This window comes from Larimichthys crocea, chromosome XXIV (genome assembly GCF_000972845.2).
Source record: "Larimichthys crocea isolate SSNF chromosome XXIV, L_crocea_2.0, whole genome shotgun sequence".
Taxonomy (NCBI): domain Eukaryota; kingdom Metazoa; phylum Chordata; class Actinopteri; family Sciaenidae; genus Larimichthys; species Larimichthys crocea.
In genome coordinates this window covers 3799071-3817093 of record NC_040034.1, presented here as the reverse complement: position 1 = coordinate 3817093, position 18023 = coordinate 3799071, and the positions used below count along the sequence as shown (strand labels likewise).

The following is an 18023-nucleotide window of genomic DNA, read 5'->3' as shown; positions in this document are numbered from 1 at the left end:
AAAAAAACCCTTCTTATTTTCTCTTAATCATTTTTCATTTAACAAAAAGAGACTCATGTTGATTAGGGTTAGAGATGGATGATGGGAAGCATAGATGACTAGAAATAAGTTTATCATATCACATACCAGGGTTTAGGAAATTGTGATGATTGTCATGGAAACAGAGTTTGCTTCTGCAGCACCTGGTGATAGATGTAAATGTCGGGTAGCGGTGCATTGTGTGTGTGTGAGCTGTGAAGATGCTATTTTTGTTGTTCTGTCATACAATCAGCCATGAGCGAGCGTAGGCAGAGAAAGGCCACCGCGGTGCGACCGGTTCTGACCGCCTGGCATCACTCGGTGTCCGGGCTCGTGTTTTTTTACTGCAGTCGACGGTTCTCCCTCCAAACCCCATCGGCTCTGCTTCAGAGTAAATATAGAGCTGCCTGCCTTTAATAAGAAACCCAATCAGGTGGTTTCCTGACCTCTCGCTCACACACACACACACACACACACGCACACACACACACACACACACACACACAGAGACAGACGGTCATGAGAGACATTCCAGTCATGTCCTCCTGACCCCGTTAAACACAGAAGCAGCACATTAGCTGTGCATGAATGAGGACAATGTTTACGTGTGAACAGTCCTGTTTGTCGGGCGCACGTTAACCGACAGCCTGCGGTTATTTGTTGTGATTTCAGCTTTGACCCATTTGTAGGAACTCGGATGATGAATGACGAGATATCTGAAACACAGAGCTCGCTCAGGGAAGATGAAGCAACATGAAACCAGATGTGTTTGGTAACACAAAGTTATTTATTGACAGGAGCTCAGATTAGTAATCTATAAAAAACGGAGTGAATAAGAGTCTTCTATTAATGTCTTTCCTTTTGCTTCTATTCTCCAGATTCAGGTCAGATCTCCTGAAATAAAAGCACAGCGTGTGTCCTGATGTCTCATCTTTTCTTTCTCATGTCTCGTCTCCAGTCCAGCCGAGTCACGGCAGTGCTGCAGCAGCTGCCGCTCAGCAGGGAGGCTACGAGATCCCGGCCCGTCTGAGGACCCTCCACAACCTGGTGATCCAGTACGCCTCTCAGGGCAGGTACGAGGTGGCTGTGCCCCTCTGCAAACAGGCCCTGGAAGACCTGGAGAAGACCTCTGGACACGACCACCCAGATGTGGCCACCATGCTCAACATCCTCGCCCTTGTTTACAGGTTGGTCTGTCAGATCTTTATTCTGCAGGAGGCGGGGAGCTCTGTTTGTATTTCGAGGTTTTCAGAACAGAAGAAAGAAGAAACACACCTGTTAGTTTCATCTTATTACAGACATTATCGTGTGCATGACACTGAAACAGGAACCTGCTATTTAAATCACAGATTTTGATGCTGAGCTTCCAGTTTCTTTTACAAATGACTGTTGAGTCCCTAAACTTTAGCTGTTGCTCAGACGATCTTTGTCTCCATCACACAGTGTCCTGTTCTCCATGTCTCCATGTTTTACAACCTAAAAACATGAACGATCATTCAGAAATACAAAGTCATCCACTTTTATCCACCTGAATGTACAGAATCAACCTTTTGTGACAGATCATCCCAAACTTTTGAACTTTATCTGTTTGGAAAAGATCCGCCATGCAGGCCAGTGTCGACGTATTTTTCAGAATCTGTTTTTCTCTGTTAAGTTCAGTCAGTGTTTGGAGAAACATTCAGTTTGCTGGAAACGGTTTCCTCCGTCACGCTGGCAGCCCCATGAAAACAAAAGTCTCCACGAGCTTGTAAATCCTTAAAGACTTCTTTAGAGACAAGCCCGCCTGTGATTTCAGAACTCCAGCTTCTCAGTAAAAGCTTCTAGTGTTTGTTCGTATCAGTGTTTAGTAGTCATCAGTGAAAGGAATGTTTTTAACCTTGCTGATTATCTTCAGATACAGAAACCAGAGATGTGATAATGGTTTTGTTGTCTTTATGTCACCTTCACAACGCAGAAGCATGTCCCTTGAAACCTTTGGCAACAGCCCTCAGAGGAGTGTGTGTCAGGCCTCTATAGGACCTCCAAATGATAGTTGCATGCCTTTCTACGTCAGACGTGGAGCATAGCAAACACAGCAGACACAACCAGAGATTTACAGTACAGTAAGAGAACTGGAAGAGCTTTAAGAAGAACAAAAGGACACACAAGAGCTGAGCGAGTGTTTTACAGGGGTTGATCCTGTGTTTTCACCTCCACAATCCATCTCCTCCGCTGAATAGTCCGAGCAGTTCTTGGTTTGGTTACACTGAAGGAATGAGAGACTGAGTCGACTTGTTGTCAGCAGACTGTTGCACCGACTGTGGGAACGGCTGCCAAGCTATTCGGGCCACGTCGCCTGAAAATAATGAGCCGTTAGATAAAATAGTTAGCATGGTTTATGTTTCTTTTCTTTGTGTGTTCGTCGGTTATTCTGTCCATCTGTGTGAGTTTGTGTATTTCTGTCTCACTGCTGTCTCACACTTCTGTCTGTCAGGGATCAGAACAAATACAAGGAGGCAGCCAACCTGCTGAACGACGCGCTGGCCATCAGGGAGAAGACTCTAGGCAGGGACCATCCAGCTGTGAGTACACCTCCCTCTGCGATAACACCAGGGATATTCAGATAAATGTGTTATCCTGTATCTCAGTTCAACATAATATAACATAACACTGACTGTACTTGCAGTCAGCTGCAGAAAAACATGTTTTAAGAGATAAAAGATCAAGAATAAATATAAACCTAACCCAAGAAACACAAGAAACATTCCTGCTGAGAGTTGGATCAGAAAACTGTGACCACCGGCTTGTCTGTACAGTTGATATGAAGCTGCAGCAGATCAGCTCAGCATAAAGATTAGAAACGGCTAGCTGTATCATCCAAAGGTATTTATTTAATGTATGGTGCAAGAGCGTGTATTAATCTGATAGACGTGTATTTGAACAGCTGTATACCACAAACGCTGAATGATTTCTGTTGTGCATCCTGGCTCAGGGTAAACCTTCATAAAACATGAACAAATACAAACCACAGAACTTTCTTCAGTCAGTCAAAGTGTTAACATTCAGCGAACTCTACAGGAGATCAACTCTTCTTCACAGTGATTGGTTAAGTTCAGGCATGAGGAGTCAGACTGGTTAGGGTTGGGGTAAGACTATCAGTCAGGGGGTCATGGGGTCATCGGGTCATGACCCATAACAGGACGCTGCTGGCAAAAAGCAGGCTCGTGTTTCTGGATTATAAATGACATGATAACTGATCGTGCAAAGGCATGCAACACCTAATCCAGCATTTTAGGCTGTGTCAGTATCAGAACACCATTAATACATTTATTTAATCCAGAAGTTTTTGTGGTTTTATGATGAGTAGCATTCTGTTCATATTCACAGACACCGGAGTGTATCGATGTTCTCATCAATAAATGTATCTCTTGTTTAAAGCAGTAATGCTGCATCCTGACTGTAGTGTAATAAACACTTTGCAGTCAATGGAAAAAGAAAAAGTTCTTATATTTTTATATATATACTTCACATTCGAGCCCTCAGCCATCGTTTCCTTTTTCCTCTCACTGTTACCTTCACTCTTTCCTCGAACCTGTTTTTGGCTCCTGTTGTTCCAGTTTCCCCATCAGGGATCAATAAAATTCATTTAGAGATATTTTACCTCGCTCCCTTCAGGTAACACATAAAACAACACAGACAGCCAAAGTAATGTTTGAATTGCAGCTCAGAGGCATGTATCGTTATTAAAGAGCCCACGAGGTGACTGATGAGTTTCAGAGTTTGAAGGAGCTGGTTCACAACCACATGCTGGATGCATAAAGAGTCATTTCACCATTTTAGAGCCACCGTTATACATTTTAAATCGTCACTATCCAACATGGTGGCTCCGCTCTGGGACAGTCACAGCAGATTTAATGAATAATTGACTCCGGCCTGTTCTCACACCTGTTTGTCAGTGTCTCTGTGAACACACACAGCCGGGCAACTAACTGTGTTAACTCCAGCAGGCCTGTGTCTCCACTGTCTGGACCATCACTCTCCACTTTGTGAAGCTGAGGTTAGCCCTGCTCTCTCCTCGCCTCCCACCTCCATCCTCCCTCCCTGTCACCAGTCCCTGATCGTTCTTTTGCACAAGGAAATCATAGTTTGGCAACATTATAGTCCGTTATCTGGCCCTGATTCACCGTATCTTGATTTTTTTCTTGTTTCTAATCTTTAATCTCTTCTTGCATTTCTTTTTTTGTCTGATTTCAATGTTCAGTATTGAGAACTGGTTCTAAATTAACAAAAGCCTCGTATTTGAATTCAGGTTTGAACTTGCTGGCTCGTACCAGCAGGTATTTGACTGATTCGGAGGTCTGGAGCTTTGCCAGTTTGGTGTCAGGTGAAGGTTGGGCCTCGGCATGGTGACTCTGGCTCATGAGGACGTGCACTGTCGTCTCTCTGGTTGGGGAATAGCTGAAAGCAGGAGTGGCTGGCCTCGCCTTTAAACTCATTTCAGAGGGCGTTCGGGCCAATGTGGAAATGGTTAAGAGCCCCCGGCTGATCACTGCTGTGTTGGAGCTCTCCCCAAAGACAAACAAGAAGCCTCTGATTGTGGTTCCTGCCTACGCATCGAATGAGAAGCACTTTGAAGTTATCCAGCTTGAGTCCATGGATCTACAGGGGGGTGACGGAGAAACCTGGAGGAGGAGCGACCTCTCTGATCTGGACCGGATTGATGTTCTGCTTTTGGACATAACAAAGTTCATTCAGTAGTTAATTAATGAGTCAAGCTCAGGAACAAAGTGAGAGAACAGTCTTCTCCCTTTACGCTGTCCTCTGTTTCTATCCCTCCATCACTCCACTCCACCTATCGTCTTTCTGAATGAGCTTCTCCCCTCACCTCCTCCCTCCCTCCCTCCTTTCCTCCCACATGGAGACCAGAGCCGGTCTGAATCAGAGATCAGAGGTGACCTCCCGGCGCCTCTCTTAGTCTCCCTCCTCCCCCCCGAGTTCACATGTCAGAGATTCATCACGATTGGGATCAAATTACAGCCCGCCATAATCACTTCCTGTTTCCGCACGTCTTCTTCCTCCTACCTCGTTAATCGCTCTCTCACCAGATCACTGACACTATGGCGCTGTGGTGTGGAGAACACATGCGGTGAAGATCAGCTCGTCACCTGCTCTGAAAACTATTTTAAAAAATAACGAGTGTGTTTGTGTGTCCGCCAGGTCGCCGCCACCCTCAACAACCTGGCTGTCCTGTACGGGAAGAGAGGGAAGTACAAGGAAGCAGAGCCGCTGTGCAAGAGAGCGCTGGAGATCAGAGAAAAGGTGGGTCAAAGGTCAAACAGGGACCAAACCGAACAGTTCACCACTGCTACAGCAGATGTGCTCACAGTTTATTCCTCTGACACATGTTTTAAATCAAACCGAAGACTTCATCGTCTGAACTCTTTAGTTACAAACTGTCACCTCCTCCAGCCCGACGCTCAGAACTTCAACACGTAGAGCTGTGATTGGAGTAGGAGTTTACAAATGAGCCGTGCTGTTTAAGATCACTTTGCTGGATGTGATGAGTTCAGATTTTAAATTCTAACCCAGGAATAAAGAAGAAATTAGTTAAATGTGCTTTGAATGGTGTGAATAACTCATCGTTCAGTGAAGAAACACTTCTTATTCTGTGTCTTCTCTGTCCTCAGAGACGTCAGCTTTGGTTGAGCTGGGCGATTTCATTTTTTGTTCTACTTAAACTCCGACGATCTGGATGAGGTTAAATGATTTGCCACTGAGCAGAGACAGTCGTGACTGGTTGGCGTTATAACCTGGTATTAAAGCTTTAAAAACATGTTGAAGCTGAATAAGAAGAACAGTATTTTGTTCAGCAGACAGACATGCTGGTCGGGTTTGGTCTTTTCGTCGGATCACCGGACCCTGACTGTGTCTCAGGTGACTGAGCGGGTCGTCTGCTGATTGCAGGCTCTGCGTTTCCATTGACACATTTCCTGCCGTCCACATGTCAAAAGTGTCCTTGACACTGAAACCTGGTTTGTTCCTCGGCCGCTGGAGATGTACAAACCGGTGCGTTCCTATTTGCAGATCCTGAGCTCAGATTAATGGGAAGGTTTGTATCAGGAAGGGCATCCGGCACAAAAAGCCTGCGCTAAATCAAATATGCGGATCATCAGATCTCAAACAGATGATCCGCTGTGGGCGACCCTCCGGAGAGCAGCCCAAATGAGAGGGGAGGAAAGATTACAATGATTTAAATGAGACAAAACAATGAGAACACACAGCACCACAGCGTCAAAGTTTCAGACTTAAAGCACCAAATGAGTATTTAATTAAGTCTTAATGAAGCAAAGACCCTGACTGTCCTCTGACGATGCTTGAGAAAGAAAGACGGCGTCTCCTTTCTCTGATGTCTTTGTTGATCTGAAACTAATTCTCAGTAAATATTTGGTTAAGACGTGGATTCAGTCAGTGATCTGTAAGTAGAGGCTCTTTTGCCTAATTTTAGATGATGGTAGTATTTCTAAGAGCTTCCCAGAAAGCCACCACAGACTGCAGCACTTTTGGTATTTGGAGTCCGTCAATAAACACAATCAATTCCTCAGCAGCACCCGCAGCTCGTCGGTCGGTCGCTGCATGCGGCTTATGGCAATCCTTTTTCCAGCTAACGATGTTTACAGGGGAGCTGTCAGATGTGTTAGGCTGTGCGGAGGAGGAGGCGTGGGAGGTGGCACCGCACAGAGAGCTCCTGCACCATCCCGCGGATCAGACACACCGAGAGGCTGACGGCCTCCAACAGGGAGGGAGATGATCCTGTGGTGCTCAGGAGGGGTTTGATCTCAGACCTCCTACAGACTCATACTGCAGGAATCTGAAGCCAAAGATCCTCCAACATACAAACAACAAGCTGCTCGGTTTAACTTCTCACCCTGTGCTTTCGTTCAAACATTTCTGCAGTGTTTCTAATGAAGCCTCTCTTAATATCCATTCCTCTTTCACATTCTCTCCTCCGTCTTCCTGTTTAAATCTCTTTTTCCTTCCTGGCTCTTTCCAAAGTCTCAGCTTCTTCTTTTCTCTCTGATCTCTCTCTCTCTCTCTTTGCCTCAGATAAAACCGTCTCTGCAGTTTTTTTCTTTCAGGTCTAGCCATCTAACGATCCTCCTGCATCTCTTTCATGCTTGTTACGCTCGCCTCTGAAGGCTGTAAGCCTCCTCAGCTTACACCTCTCTCATCATCCACTTTGAAAGATTTTCCTGTCTCATTCTTTTGGCTCCATGCAGACAGGAAAATGTCTGTTGTGTTTGTCCACTGCAAACAAGCGGGCCAAGAGTCCACCAATCTGCCACGGGTCAAAATATTTTTGGACACAACTTTATATAGGTTAGATTGAAGTTACAGATTTCCTAATATAGTGAATTTATGGGTCCAATATAATATTATACAATAAACTATGCAGGTTGTTGTTGTGTGACGTTAAAGGTTAATTTACAAGATCAGCAGCGTCACAAACGAACGTGTCAGCACAACCTGGCACTCTTTGTTTTTCCAGGAAAGAGTTAACAGGAGTTAAAACTGGGTTACACATTTAAAGGTTGACGAGTAAACACCAATGTTGAAATGAGTGAAACAAAGTGGCTGCCTACCACCCACAGTCCCCTACACCTGGTCACAGTCCGGTCGTTCACCACACGGAGCTGTCGACCAAATGGCACAGTTAGGACACAGGTTGTTGTTTCTTTGTGTTTGATGTAATGGCCGTTGTTTTAACCTCCCACCCTCTCTCGCTCTCTCTTTCTCTCTCTCTCTCCTCCGCTTGTTTCCGCCCCAGGTGCTGGGGAAGGACCACCCAGATGTGGCCAAGCAGCTGAACAACCTGGCCCTGCTGTGTCAGAACCAGGGCAAGTACGACGAGGTGGAATACTACTACATGAGAGCGCTGGAGATCTACCAGACCAAACTGGGCCCGGACGACCCCAACGTGGCCAAGACCAAGAACAACCTGGTGAGGGGGGTGGAGGCGGAGGCGGAGTAAATCTTTCACTGATGGAGGATTCTTTTATGTACAGACGCCTCCTTGTTTTGGACTATCTGGCTCTTTGTTTCCCCTCCAAAGAGCAGAACTGTCGAGACAGATAATGAGTATTTATGCAGTAATTTACATCAGAATATATTTGTGTTGTTGTTGCTTTGACTGTATTTGTAGATGTGAAACGTACAACACTTTTTGTTTCTGAAGAATAAGTGTGTAATCAGTGTAACGCTGACTCCTGATGTTTGTGTTTTTCAGGCGTCTTGTTACCTGAAACAGGGCAAGTTCAAGCAGGCTGAAACTCTGTATAAAGAAATCCTCACCCGCGCACACGAGAGGGAGTTCGGCTCCGTCGACGGTACGACGCGTGAAATACACGTTCACATTTCAGCCTCTATCTTCACACTCAGACACAGTCAGACACTCACTCTCTTCTTCTGATGTAAAGGTTAATATTTTCAGGCTGACGTAAACAAAACGACCTTTCAGCTGAAAAATAAAAACTTCTTCAGACGTCCGAGTGAACGTCTGCCAGAACTGATTCACTCTTTTCTTTCATGTTTCTCTGCAGATGAGAACAAACCGATATGGATGCATGCTGAGGAGAGAGAGGAACAAAGCAAGGTGAGCAAAAAGAGTCATTCACTCATTAACGAAGTTTAAATCTTACGTCTATTAACGACGATCACATGAACTGAAGGTTTCACTGATGGCAGCTTTAAAGTGCTCTCGACAGCTCATGATGTTATTTCAGATGGAATAGGAAGGATTGACTTTACAAAGAGCTGGATTAGCAGATTAAGTCTCAATAATAACCAACTAATGCTGATGGTGTGAGTAGCCGACTTTCCCGGCGAGGAGTTTATTTTCGTCACGGTTTGAAAGCTTTAGTCGTTCAGGGGGAAGAATCCTGACTCCACTGCTGCATAATCCCTCCACCAAACACCCCTTCATGTGATCTTTGATGGTATTAAACAAGAAACGGGTTAATTTTGATCCTTTTAATGCACAAGTCACATTTTAAGGTCATGGCTTCGTGCTACTTGTCCAGACTGATGAACGTGAGTTTTGTCTTGCAGGGGAAGCAGAAGGACGGCTCGCCGTTTGGAGAATATGGAGGCTGGTACAAAGCCTGTAAAGTCGACAGGTCAGTTTGAAGAATTCACTGTTGATGATGATGAAGGTGAAGATTCTACTGCAATGCCCTTTACATTGGCCTCTTCAGGTCAGCTTCTGTTAGAGGTCCTTAGGTCGAGATTTAAACAGCGGGGCGATCGTTGTTTTGCCGTCGCTGCTCCCAGACTGTGGAACAAACTGATCTCAGCCTTTTTAAATCGAAGCTTAAGACTTCTTTAGATTGCCGTTTAATTCTGACTAGAGCAGTACTGTTTCTCAGGTGTACTCATTCTGTCTGCTTCTTTCTATGTATCTCTAGAAAGCTTTAAAACCCCGCAGCGCTGCAGCACTTTTAATTGTATTTATTTGTTATGTATCTGCCATGTATTGTCTTATGGCTTCGTCGTAAAGCACTTTGGGTACTGTTCAGCTATACAAATAAACTTGATTTGATTTTGATTTGATCTCAGCAGCAGGAAACAAAAGAGTTCAAATGTATTCACAGTTTTTCAAACACAGAAAAGTCCCTCAAGGATTAAAAGAAAAACGCTGAAGCCGCTCGAACGCCACCGATGTCAAACCGCAGTTTCTGATTTGTGACCCTTTAATACAATAATGTCTACTTTAGACCCTCATCACTGCTTCTATGTGACTGTTGTGACTATTTGAATCAATCTTTTGCTTCAATCTTTTTCTTAATCCATTAATTTGCTTGAAAAACTGTAAATTTTCAAGGACAGTCTGCAAAAATAAACATAATTATGTGCAGCAAAAATGTTTTTACAAGGCAAATCAGAGTTTGTTTTACTGCTACATCTAAAGAACAAAGATCAAATCTAAGTATTAATCTGTTTATTTCGCAGTAAATGTGGATGTGTCGTCTATAAATAAGTGATATTTCTCTTTCTGCAGCCCCACAGTGACCACCACCCTGAAGAACCTGGGTGCCCTCTACAGGCGGCAGGGCAAGTTCGAGGCGGCCGAGACGCTGGAGGAAGCCGCCATGCGCTCCAGAAAGCAGGTGTGTGGTGTCAGGATGGTGTGAAAACCTCAGCTCAGCATTTATGGCAGATTAAAAGACGAAGAGGAGGTTCATGAGGAGCCTGCAGCTCTGATGGTGTTACTTAAGAGACTTAATGGAGTCTCCTGTGCAGAAGAAGGAGGTGGCTTTTATCCTGAATTAAATCCTTCCAGGAGCGAGGAGCTCTGATGACGGCTATGTTTTGATAGTTTTACTGTCTGTGTAACGTAAGAAGGAGAACAACACTGATCACAGTTCTACAGTTTGACGCTCTGTGTTTTTCCCCTCGTGAATAATTTAGTCTCCAGACGGGGATCATAGGAAGCCGCCCATGCATCAGTGTGCACTGCGGTTTCACAGTCGAATCGTGCCAGAGGCTGCTGGAGTTTGCCAACATGTCTCTGAAGATAAATCCCGCTGACTCCGCTTTTAAATATCAAATGTATTCTTCACCGTGCAGATTGATGTATGTGCGGAGTTCGAGACGTCCATCTGCTGAACATCTGCTGAACACATGGACACATTTTCCTTTGAGGGAGAAACACATAATGATCATGTATCTATGAAATATGTTTAGTGTTGGTTTCACTTTTCTAGCTGCGTCCTTCAGTCAGACGTGAGTTTACACAGAAGAAGTTTTTCCCTGAATAAACTTTTGCAACTGACTTTTTGATTTAGTTGTTAGTCTCAGTTTAAGTGTCTGTGTCCATCAGGTCCTGGCTTCAGTTCAGCAGGTGGTAGAAGTCTATTTTAATATTAATTGGATGAACTTGTACTTGTTCCTGTCACCCATACAGGGTCCATGAGTGTGACACGCTGCAGGTGACAGCGGCGCTCAGGGTTTGCTGTAATTGGATTATTTGAATTGACATTTATTACTGCTTTGCGTGTCTGTGTGTGTCTGTGTCTGTGTTTCAGGGTCTGGACACCGTTCATAAGCAGCGCGTGGCGGAGGTCCTGAGCGAGCCCGAGGCCCGCGAGAAGCAGCGAAGCCGCGAGAGTTTGACCTCCGACACGGTGAAATACGAGAGCGGGCCAGACGGTGGCGAGGAAGTGAGTATGAGCGTGGAGTGGAACGGGGTAAGTACAGTACACAGCCCTCATCACGCTACTGAGAGTCCTCAGACATGCTGAGACCACAGACAGACAGCCTGCGTCTTTCTGGACAGAAGCCACATACGAAGAGATCCGGTCATATTGAAACACATAAATTACGTTTATATCACAACATGTGGAGTGAGTCATCTTCTTTAAACATGAACCAGAAAACATTCTGGAGTATTATGGGTAGAAATATATGGATGTTGTTGGTTTTTATCATGTAATATGCATAACTATGCTCCCTCTGTCATAATAATTAAATAACGTCAGAAAACAACTTTATCATTGTTATTCATAAAAGTTCATAAAGAAAATTAAACAGTGTGATTTCTCCTTTAAAGGCACAAAAACTGGTGTTTTATTTTGAAGTTTTGAGTTCGATAAGGATTTATATTTCTGTTTTTTAGGTACCATTAACCACCTCATTATAGTTACATTGTTTTCTGAGTGGGCGGCTCATTTACAGACGCATTTCTCTGGATTAATCATTCGATTCTCTGTCTATAAAACACAGAGAGTCGCTCGTTTTCACAATATGGGACCTTTAATAAGTTAAATATGTGATATAGAACTCAGTGCACGTCTACATCAAAGATTTGAATAAAGACAAATTGTCTCGTTTGTATTTGACAAACATTAAAACATTAAGATGAGCTCCTCCTCCATGTAAATGTGATTCAGTGGCTTCAGTCAGAAAGACGCGCTGAGGTTGTTTCTGTTCTCAGTGAATCTCTTTAAATTCTTCACGTTCCACGCTGATAAATGCTGATTGACTGTCAGATTCACTGCAGCACTTCTTGTTTTTCACTCTCACACTGACTTTATTAATAAAAACCAAGAAGCTGCTCTGCGCAGACGCTCATTGGTCGGATCTTAGATCTGACAGTAGCTGCTTCAGTCGTAGTGTTTTCACATTGACACCGTGCTTTGGTCTTAATAAACACTAAACTTTCTTCCAAACTAACTCTGAGTCTTTAAAAACTGCTTCCTCAGCAGTAAAGTCTAAACTCTGGTTACACGTGTCGACTCTAACTCCGTCTGCTGCAGAGCCCGATCTCTAACGAGCTGCTACCTTTCACAGTATCTGCAGTGTTTCCTCTAGTGACTGCAGTGACTGCAGAACATGTAGATGCTGAGTCCCTGCAGGCTGCTGCTGCTGCTGCTGCTCACATAGCAACTGTAGTCATAGCGCCCTGAACAACCAATCAGCATCTCCACCCGTACCTCTCGCTGTGGCTCTGGGAGGTTTGGTGTGAGACACATCAGTGTGTCCTGTCAGCCACTTATTAGCATACAGCCTCACAGCACCACCAGCTGATCTCTGGACCCGTTTCTATCAGGAAAGCAGCCCGTGTTGTCTGGAAAGAGCTTCATCTGGAAGTAGAGTTTATTATTAAATTAATAATTAAATGAAGTCAATAAGAAAACCTGAATATCTGAAAAGACGCCTGATTGGAAAGATCAAACTTTGTAGATCACAGACAGGAGACACATAACACGTAATGGGAATTAACACTGCGATAATATTATCTTTAACAAATGATGCATTTTACTTCACATGCTCAACATTAAACAACATTTATACACTGAGCAGCTACAGCAACCTTAAAGGGTCAAAACTAAACCACCACCAGCACAGGGCAGCTCATATACTGAACGTATATACTGTATATTTATATTTATATTATTCCTAAAGCACTTTGTGCTGAGCAGAAACAGCTTGATGTGTTTTTAAATATACAGTCACCATATGTCGAGGTGTTTGTCTAATAAGAATAAAATACAGAATGAATCTGATCTAGTATAATGTGAAAATAATATAAACATATAATAAACTGTGTATTAAATACTATAGTCGCAGTACTTTGCAGTTCTGGGTATTTTTCCCCGTCTTCGTTTTTTTACTTTCCAACCTGTCAAATAAAATCTTCACTTCCACTTCAGCTCTCTCCACTGTCAGCTGTGAAAACTGCTTTCCTCTTATTTTTATGACGAGCACGGCGACTCTTCAGTGTGTTCATCTGACTCCACATGGGCTCTGTACTGTACTCCTTCTATGTGTGTGTGTGTGTGTGTGTGTGTGTGTGTCTGTGTGTGTGTGTGAACATGTGAGTGTGTCCGTGTGACGAGCTGCTGTCTGAGTTTGTCGAGACATTTCTCTCCTCTTTATTCCTTCCTGTGCTTCGTCTGTCAGCATGATAGCAGCCAAGCTTCACATTTAAAACACAATAAATACATTTAAATTCATATTTCAGACGTTTAACTGATGAATAACTTCAGTTTAAAGCTGAAATTATTTATTTTAATCAACATTTTTGAGCCTGCTGCTTCTCTTGGTGAGGCAAAAAAAGCAGTTTCAAGAGCTTTGATGGATATTTTTGTTCCTGTGTAGCTGAAAAATGCGACAACACAAAGAAATGTTTCTGTCTGAGCTCGTAATATATGAAATTATCAACAACATCTGCCTGGCTGCTCTCATCTGCATCCTCCTCTGTGTTTTTCCTGTGATGCTCTAACCTTGTTTTAACTTGATGTAAACGTTCTAACAACGTTCCTGATGCAGACACAGTCTCTCTCCATCATGTTGCAAACGCTCCACCTGCTGGTAAAACCTGTGAATCACAGCACCGTCAGTCAGTTCGTCTGTCAGCGACGTCTCGCTCAGAGTTAATGAATTCATTTTGCTGCTGCTGCCACAGTCGGAGTTTATGTATCCAAATCTGCCTGACGACTCGACATTCAGTCATATCATATCACACCTGAAGCAGGAAGTGTGAACGGTGTCTAGACAGAGCTGATGATAACTCGTCGCCTGTCTGTCTGTCTGTCTGTCTGTCTGTCTGTCTATCTGCACCATCTCTTCCTCTTCGGTTTGTTTTGGAGCTCTGAACGCGTCCGTGGGCGAGAGCCCGCACGGTTTGGACCGGACGGCTGAAGACGGCCTCAGAAAAGACGAATCTGTCTCGTTAGTCTAAAACAAACTTTAACTTTCTGACTCTGCATCACGTGTTTGGTCCATTAAAGGACGATGGAAGTGATGGGTCATTGAAATTCATTTATTTATGCTTCTAATTTAATCTTTAATTATAAAATGTCTCAGTAATTCATCTTGATCTGTCTCAAACTCTTGAGAATAAACAGCCAAACACTTAATTTATCCCGGTTTAGTTACCAGAACAGTCTCTCACAGTTTATTGAAGTTTCTAATCAGAATTTGTTGCTTCGTCTCCGTCTGATGCACAAACTGGTGGAGAGTTTCTGTGTCTGATCTGCTCGATGAACTCACCTCTTCTCTTCCTCCACTGTTCTTCTTCATCTCCTTCCTTCCTCCATCTTTAATGACTTCTTTCAAACTGTCCGTGTCTTCTCTTCTCTTCTTCTCTTCTTCTCTTCCTGCTCCGTCTGGCTGGCAGGCATAACTCCAGATGCCTTGTAACGGTTCTAAAAACTTGTCTTCTGCATGACGGACGCCTCGCCTCACCTCACCTCGCCTCAACCCGCTCCAGCTTTGCAGTTTTCTTCAGCTCTCTTTCTCCTCCTCCTCCGGGTTCTGGTGGGATTCTCCGAACCAGAGCGATAATGTTGCTTTTTTTAAGGAGTGTGTTGTGTGTGTCTAAACTCCTGCTTGAAGCACTCGACTGTGTGTTATCTGCTGTGGGCGGGAGAGGACGGGGTGAAGTTTCTTTGTGGCGACATTAAACTTGTGCTTCTTATGTTCTTCCTGCTGTCCTCTAACACAAACCTCCTCTGCTTCCTCTTTTGTCTTTAAACTGTAGTTTCATTGGCTGTAGACTTCAATAGGCGGTTTGAAGAATCTTTAGGGACGACTGACAGTAAACCAAATTCTCTGCTTCCTACCTTGTTCTCTCAGACGTCCTTTAAAGCTCGACTCTGTTCATTTCGACCTGGACTGAATCTTAAAATTTCAGAATACAACCTGCTGCTCTGCTTTAAAAGAGTTATCTTATCTGTAAAGAATCATCCAGCTGCTTCAAAGATGTCTCGGTAAAACAGCTGCTGAGCGGCTCAGATCAGCCGGGCAGTCAGATAAATGTGATTAACTGTAGGAAGGACTAAAGCCCATAAAAAGAAAGCTCTGGGTTCAAATACTGAAGTGTACTATCTAATCCAGCATCAACGTGGTGAAGTGTGAAGACCACGTCTGGTTTGTTTTGGGCAAAAGATTCAAATATTTAAACCTTCCAGGTCTGAAATGATCTGAGTTGAAGCTTCCTCCTCGTCCCTTCTGTCGTCTGTCGAGCGTTCACAAACTCATTCGTGGTGACTCGAAGCTCGTAGTGATTCAACGCGTTGTAAATAACATCAGCGTAACTCGTCAGCATGATCGAGAGCGCCGTTGGTCGTGGCTCCGTGGGTTCCTGCTCCTTTAGTAGTCATTAGGTCGTCGCTCTGTGTGTCATCTGTTCGTAACGATATCGGACTAAACTACGAGAGGACACGTGCGAGGTGGCAGGATCCATGCACGATGTGTTTAAATTAAAGAACAGAGGATGTCAAATTTAACGAACACGAAGCCTGGACATCGTGCATCCAGCCTGCTCACCTCCTGTATATCTGTACATAGATGTCAGCTCGGGTGGGTGCAGAGAGTTTGTGAATTGAAATAGTCTCCTCGTCTCGGCTCCTGCTAATAATCTTCTGCGTGTCCTGTCCTGTTTGTGCATCTTTTCTTAACTTATAATAAAACCTAAACTCTTTGCTCACCTGAACCTGCCTGTCGGCTCTTTGTGTGCTCCTTCTCTTTTCTGTGTGTGTGTGTGCTCTAAACAATAACACCTCTCAGCAGCAGCACTCCTGAATGAAATCCATCAAACTATCTGAGCATTATTTATTGAATCCAGTGATTAATGTTCATCAGGGGTGAAAAGTTAATCACCGAACCAGGAGAGGAAATTATCCTCCAGAATAAAAGAATACTTCGTTACATTTATTAATGACTTGTAGACAATCCTGATGAAGAATTTAAAGTTTAACTTCAGCCATGTTTGTGCGCCCAAGAGCCGCATCCGGACAGGATCATTTCAACGATTTCTCTGACACAAATTAAACTTCTTAGTGTTTCTGTTTTCAGCGTAAATCTCAGTCACTCAGATTCAGAAGCTTCCTCAGATAAACGAAGTCGAGTGTCAGAGTTTAGATCGTCTCAGTTTGGAGATATTTCAGGCTGACTGGAGGTTTGAGCGTCTGATTGGTCTGCAGGTCGTTGCTGCGCTCGGACGTGTTTGAATGCCTTAATGGGGAAACTACGTCTGAAGCTGTAACCCTCTCAGATTCAAACATTTGTCCCTGTTAGTCACGCAGGAAAGAAAGTCCACTGACTTACACTTTAATGAAAACAGACCTCAGCAGTCTTCCACCTTCCCTCAGAGATGCCTCGTGGTTCAGCCCAACTAAACCTTAAACACCTTTCAACACTCTGACAGTGCAAAACATTCAATACAGAAACTTACAGCAAACACAGTCTGCAGGAAACAGAATGTTCGTATTAAATATGTTTTTATGTTTTGTTCTCTCAGAGGGAAACCAGGTTTGAGCTTCTGTCGTATAAATATTTAACGAGCGTTCATCGTGTTGATCAGTCAGTTTTATTTCATCACAGATAATATCTGAGCTCGTCAGTATGATGTCACTAACTTTACTAATTAGCTCCAGACTGAGTGATTAAAACATCCATGTTAACTGTGGTGGAATACATTTACTCGAGTACTTATTTTGAGGTACTTGTACTTCACTTGAATACATGGATTTGATGTTTTAAGACTCATATTGTACTTTTTACTACACATGACCAACAGCTTTAGTTACTTTGCAGATTCAGGAGAAATAAATGCTCTTCATATGTTATTATTATTATTATTATTTTCACACACACATTACCCAGCATGCAGTACCTCATTACCGGGCCTCAGTTTGAGACTCCGAGGTTGTTTGAATAAATCAAACCGACAGTTTGAGTCCAGAACACGAAGAATCTGCAGCATCTGTCGGCTCGTACACAAATCAAACCCAGACCTGTCGTCAGGCTGACAGGGAGGTGTTAGAGGAGGTGTTAGAGGAGGTGCTGGAGCTCAGACTGAAACCATGTTAGACAAGAACACAGAATAAAGTGCCACGCCACCTCATGGAGGCTGTGTTGACATCAGGATGTCTGTGTTGGAGAAGCTTCAGGAAACATTGAATGAAAGGTTTGAAGGCAGATGGAGACAGATTAAGGTGTTACCTGTCACCTGAACAACGATTCCTGAGTCCGTGCATCTGCATCGTGTATGTTTGCATGGGAAGATGCACTCGTGTGTGTATCTGTGTTGACCAGTGTGAAGTTCTGAGCTGTGTGTATCAGTGTGTATCAGTGTGTGTGAATGAGTGTAACCCTGTGGCATCGTCTTCCATTAGGACGGCTCCGGCTCTCTGAAGAGGAGCGGCTCCTTCAGTAAACTGCGAGCGTCGATACGCCGCAGCAGCGAGAAACTGGTCCGCAAGCTGAAAGGCGGCGGCTCGCCCCGAGACAGCGAGCCCAAAAACCCCGGGTAACTATCCCAACAGACACCCAACTGACCCGCCCGCCCACAGGCGACTCACTTTATGCACTGCAGGCCTGGAGGAACCAGCCGGCCCTCCGGCCTCCGCTCGGCTGGCGTACTAACCAAAAGTTAAAAGGGATTGGCTCTACTTTGCTGGTGGTGAAGTGGTGTAACTCTTACGCTGTGTTTGCACATGAAGTGATGGAGGGAGCTTCTACCG

At 44.1% G+C, this 18023-nt stretch overlaps 1 protein-coding gene across 9 annotated transcripts in view; it reads left to right on the top strand.

The window, feature by feature from the left end:
• klc1a (kinesin light chain 1a) overlaps positions 1-18023 on the top strand; it is a 39791-nt gene that overhangs the window by 14684 nt on the left and 7084 nt on the right. For 6 of the 9 annotated variants that reach the window (XM_019277987.2, XM_019277982.2, XM_027274537.1 and 3 more), the window contains exons 5-14: positions 977-1205; positions 2492-2579; positions 5215-5316; positions 7823-7996; positions 8282-8381; positions 8595-8647; positions 9103-9170; positions 10052-10160; positions 11079-11240; positions 17676-17809. In XM_019277987.2, the coding sequence (XP_019133532.1) occupies positions 977-1205; positions 2492-2579; positions 5215-5316; positions 7823-7996; positions 8282-8381; positions 8595-8647; positions 9103-9170; positions 10052-10160; positions 11079-11240; positions 17676-17809 (1219 nt within the window). Of the gene's footprint in view, positions 1-976; positions 1206-2491; positions 2580-5214; positions 5317-7822; positions 7997-8281; positions 8382-8594; positions 8648-9102; positions 9171-10051; positions 10161-11078; positions 11241-14674; positions 15992-17675; positions 17810-18023 lie in introns of those variants that run through there. The other 3 variants (XM_019277986.2, XM_027274541.1, XM_019277988.2) reach the window with 2 other exon arrangements.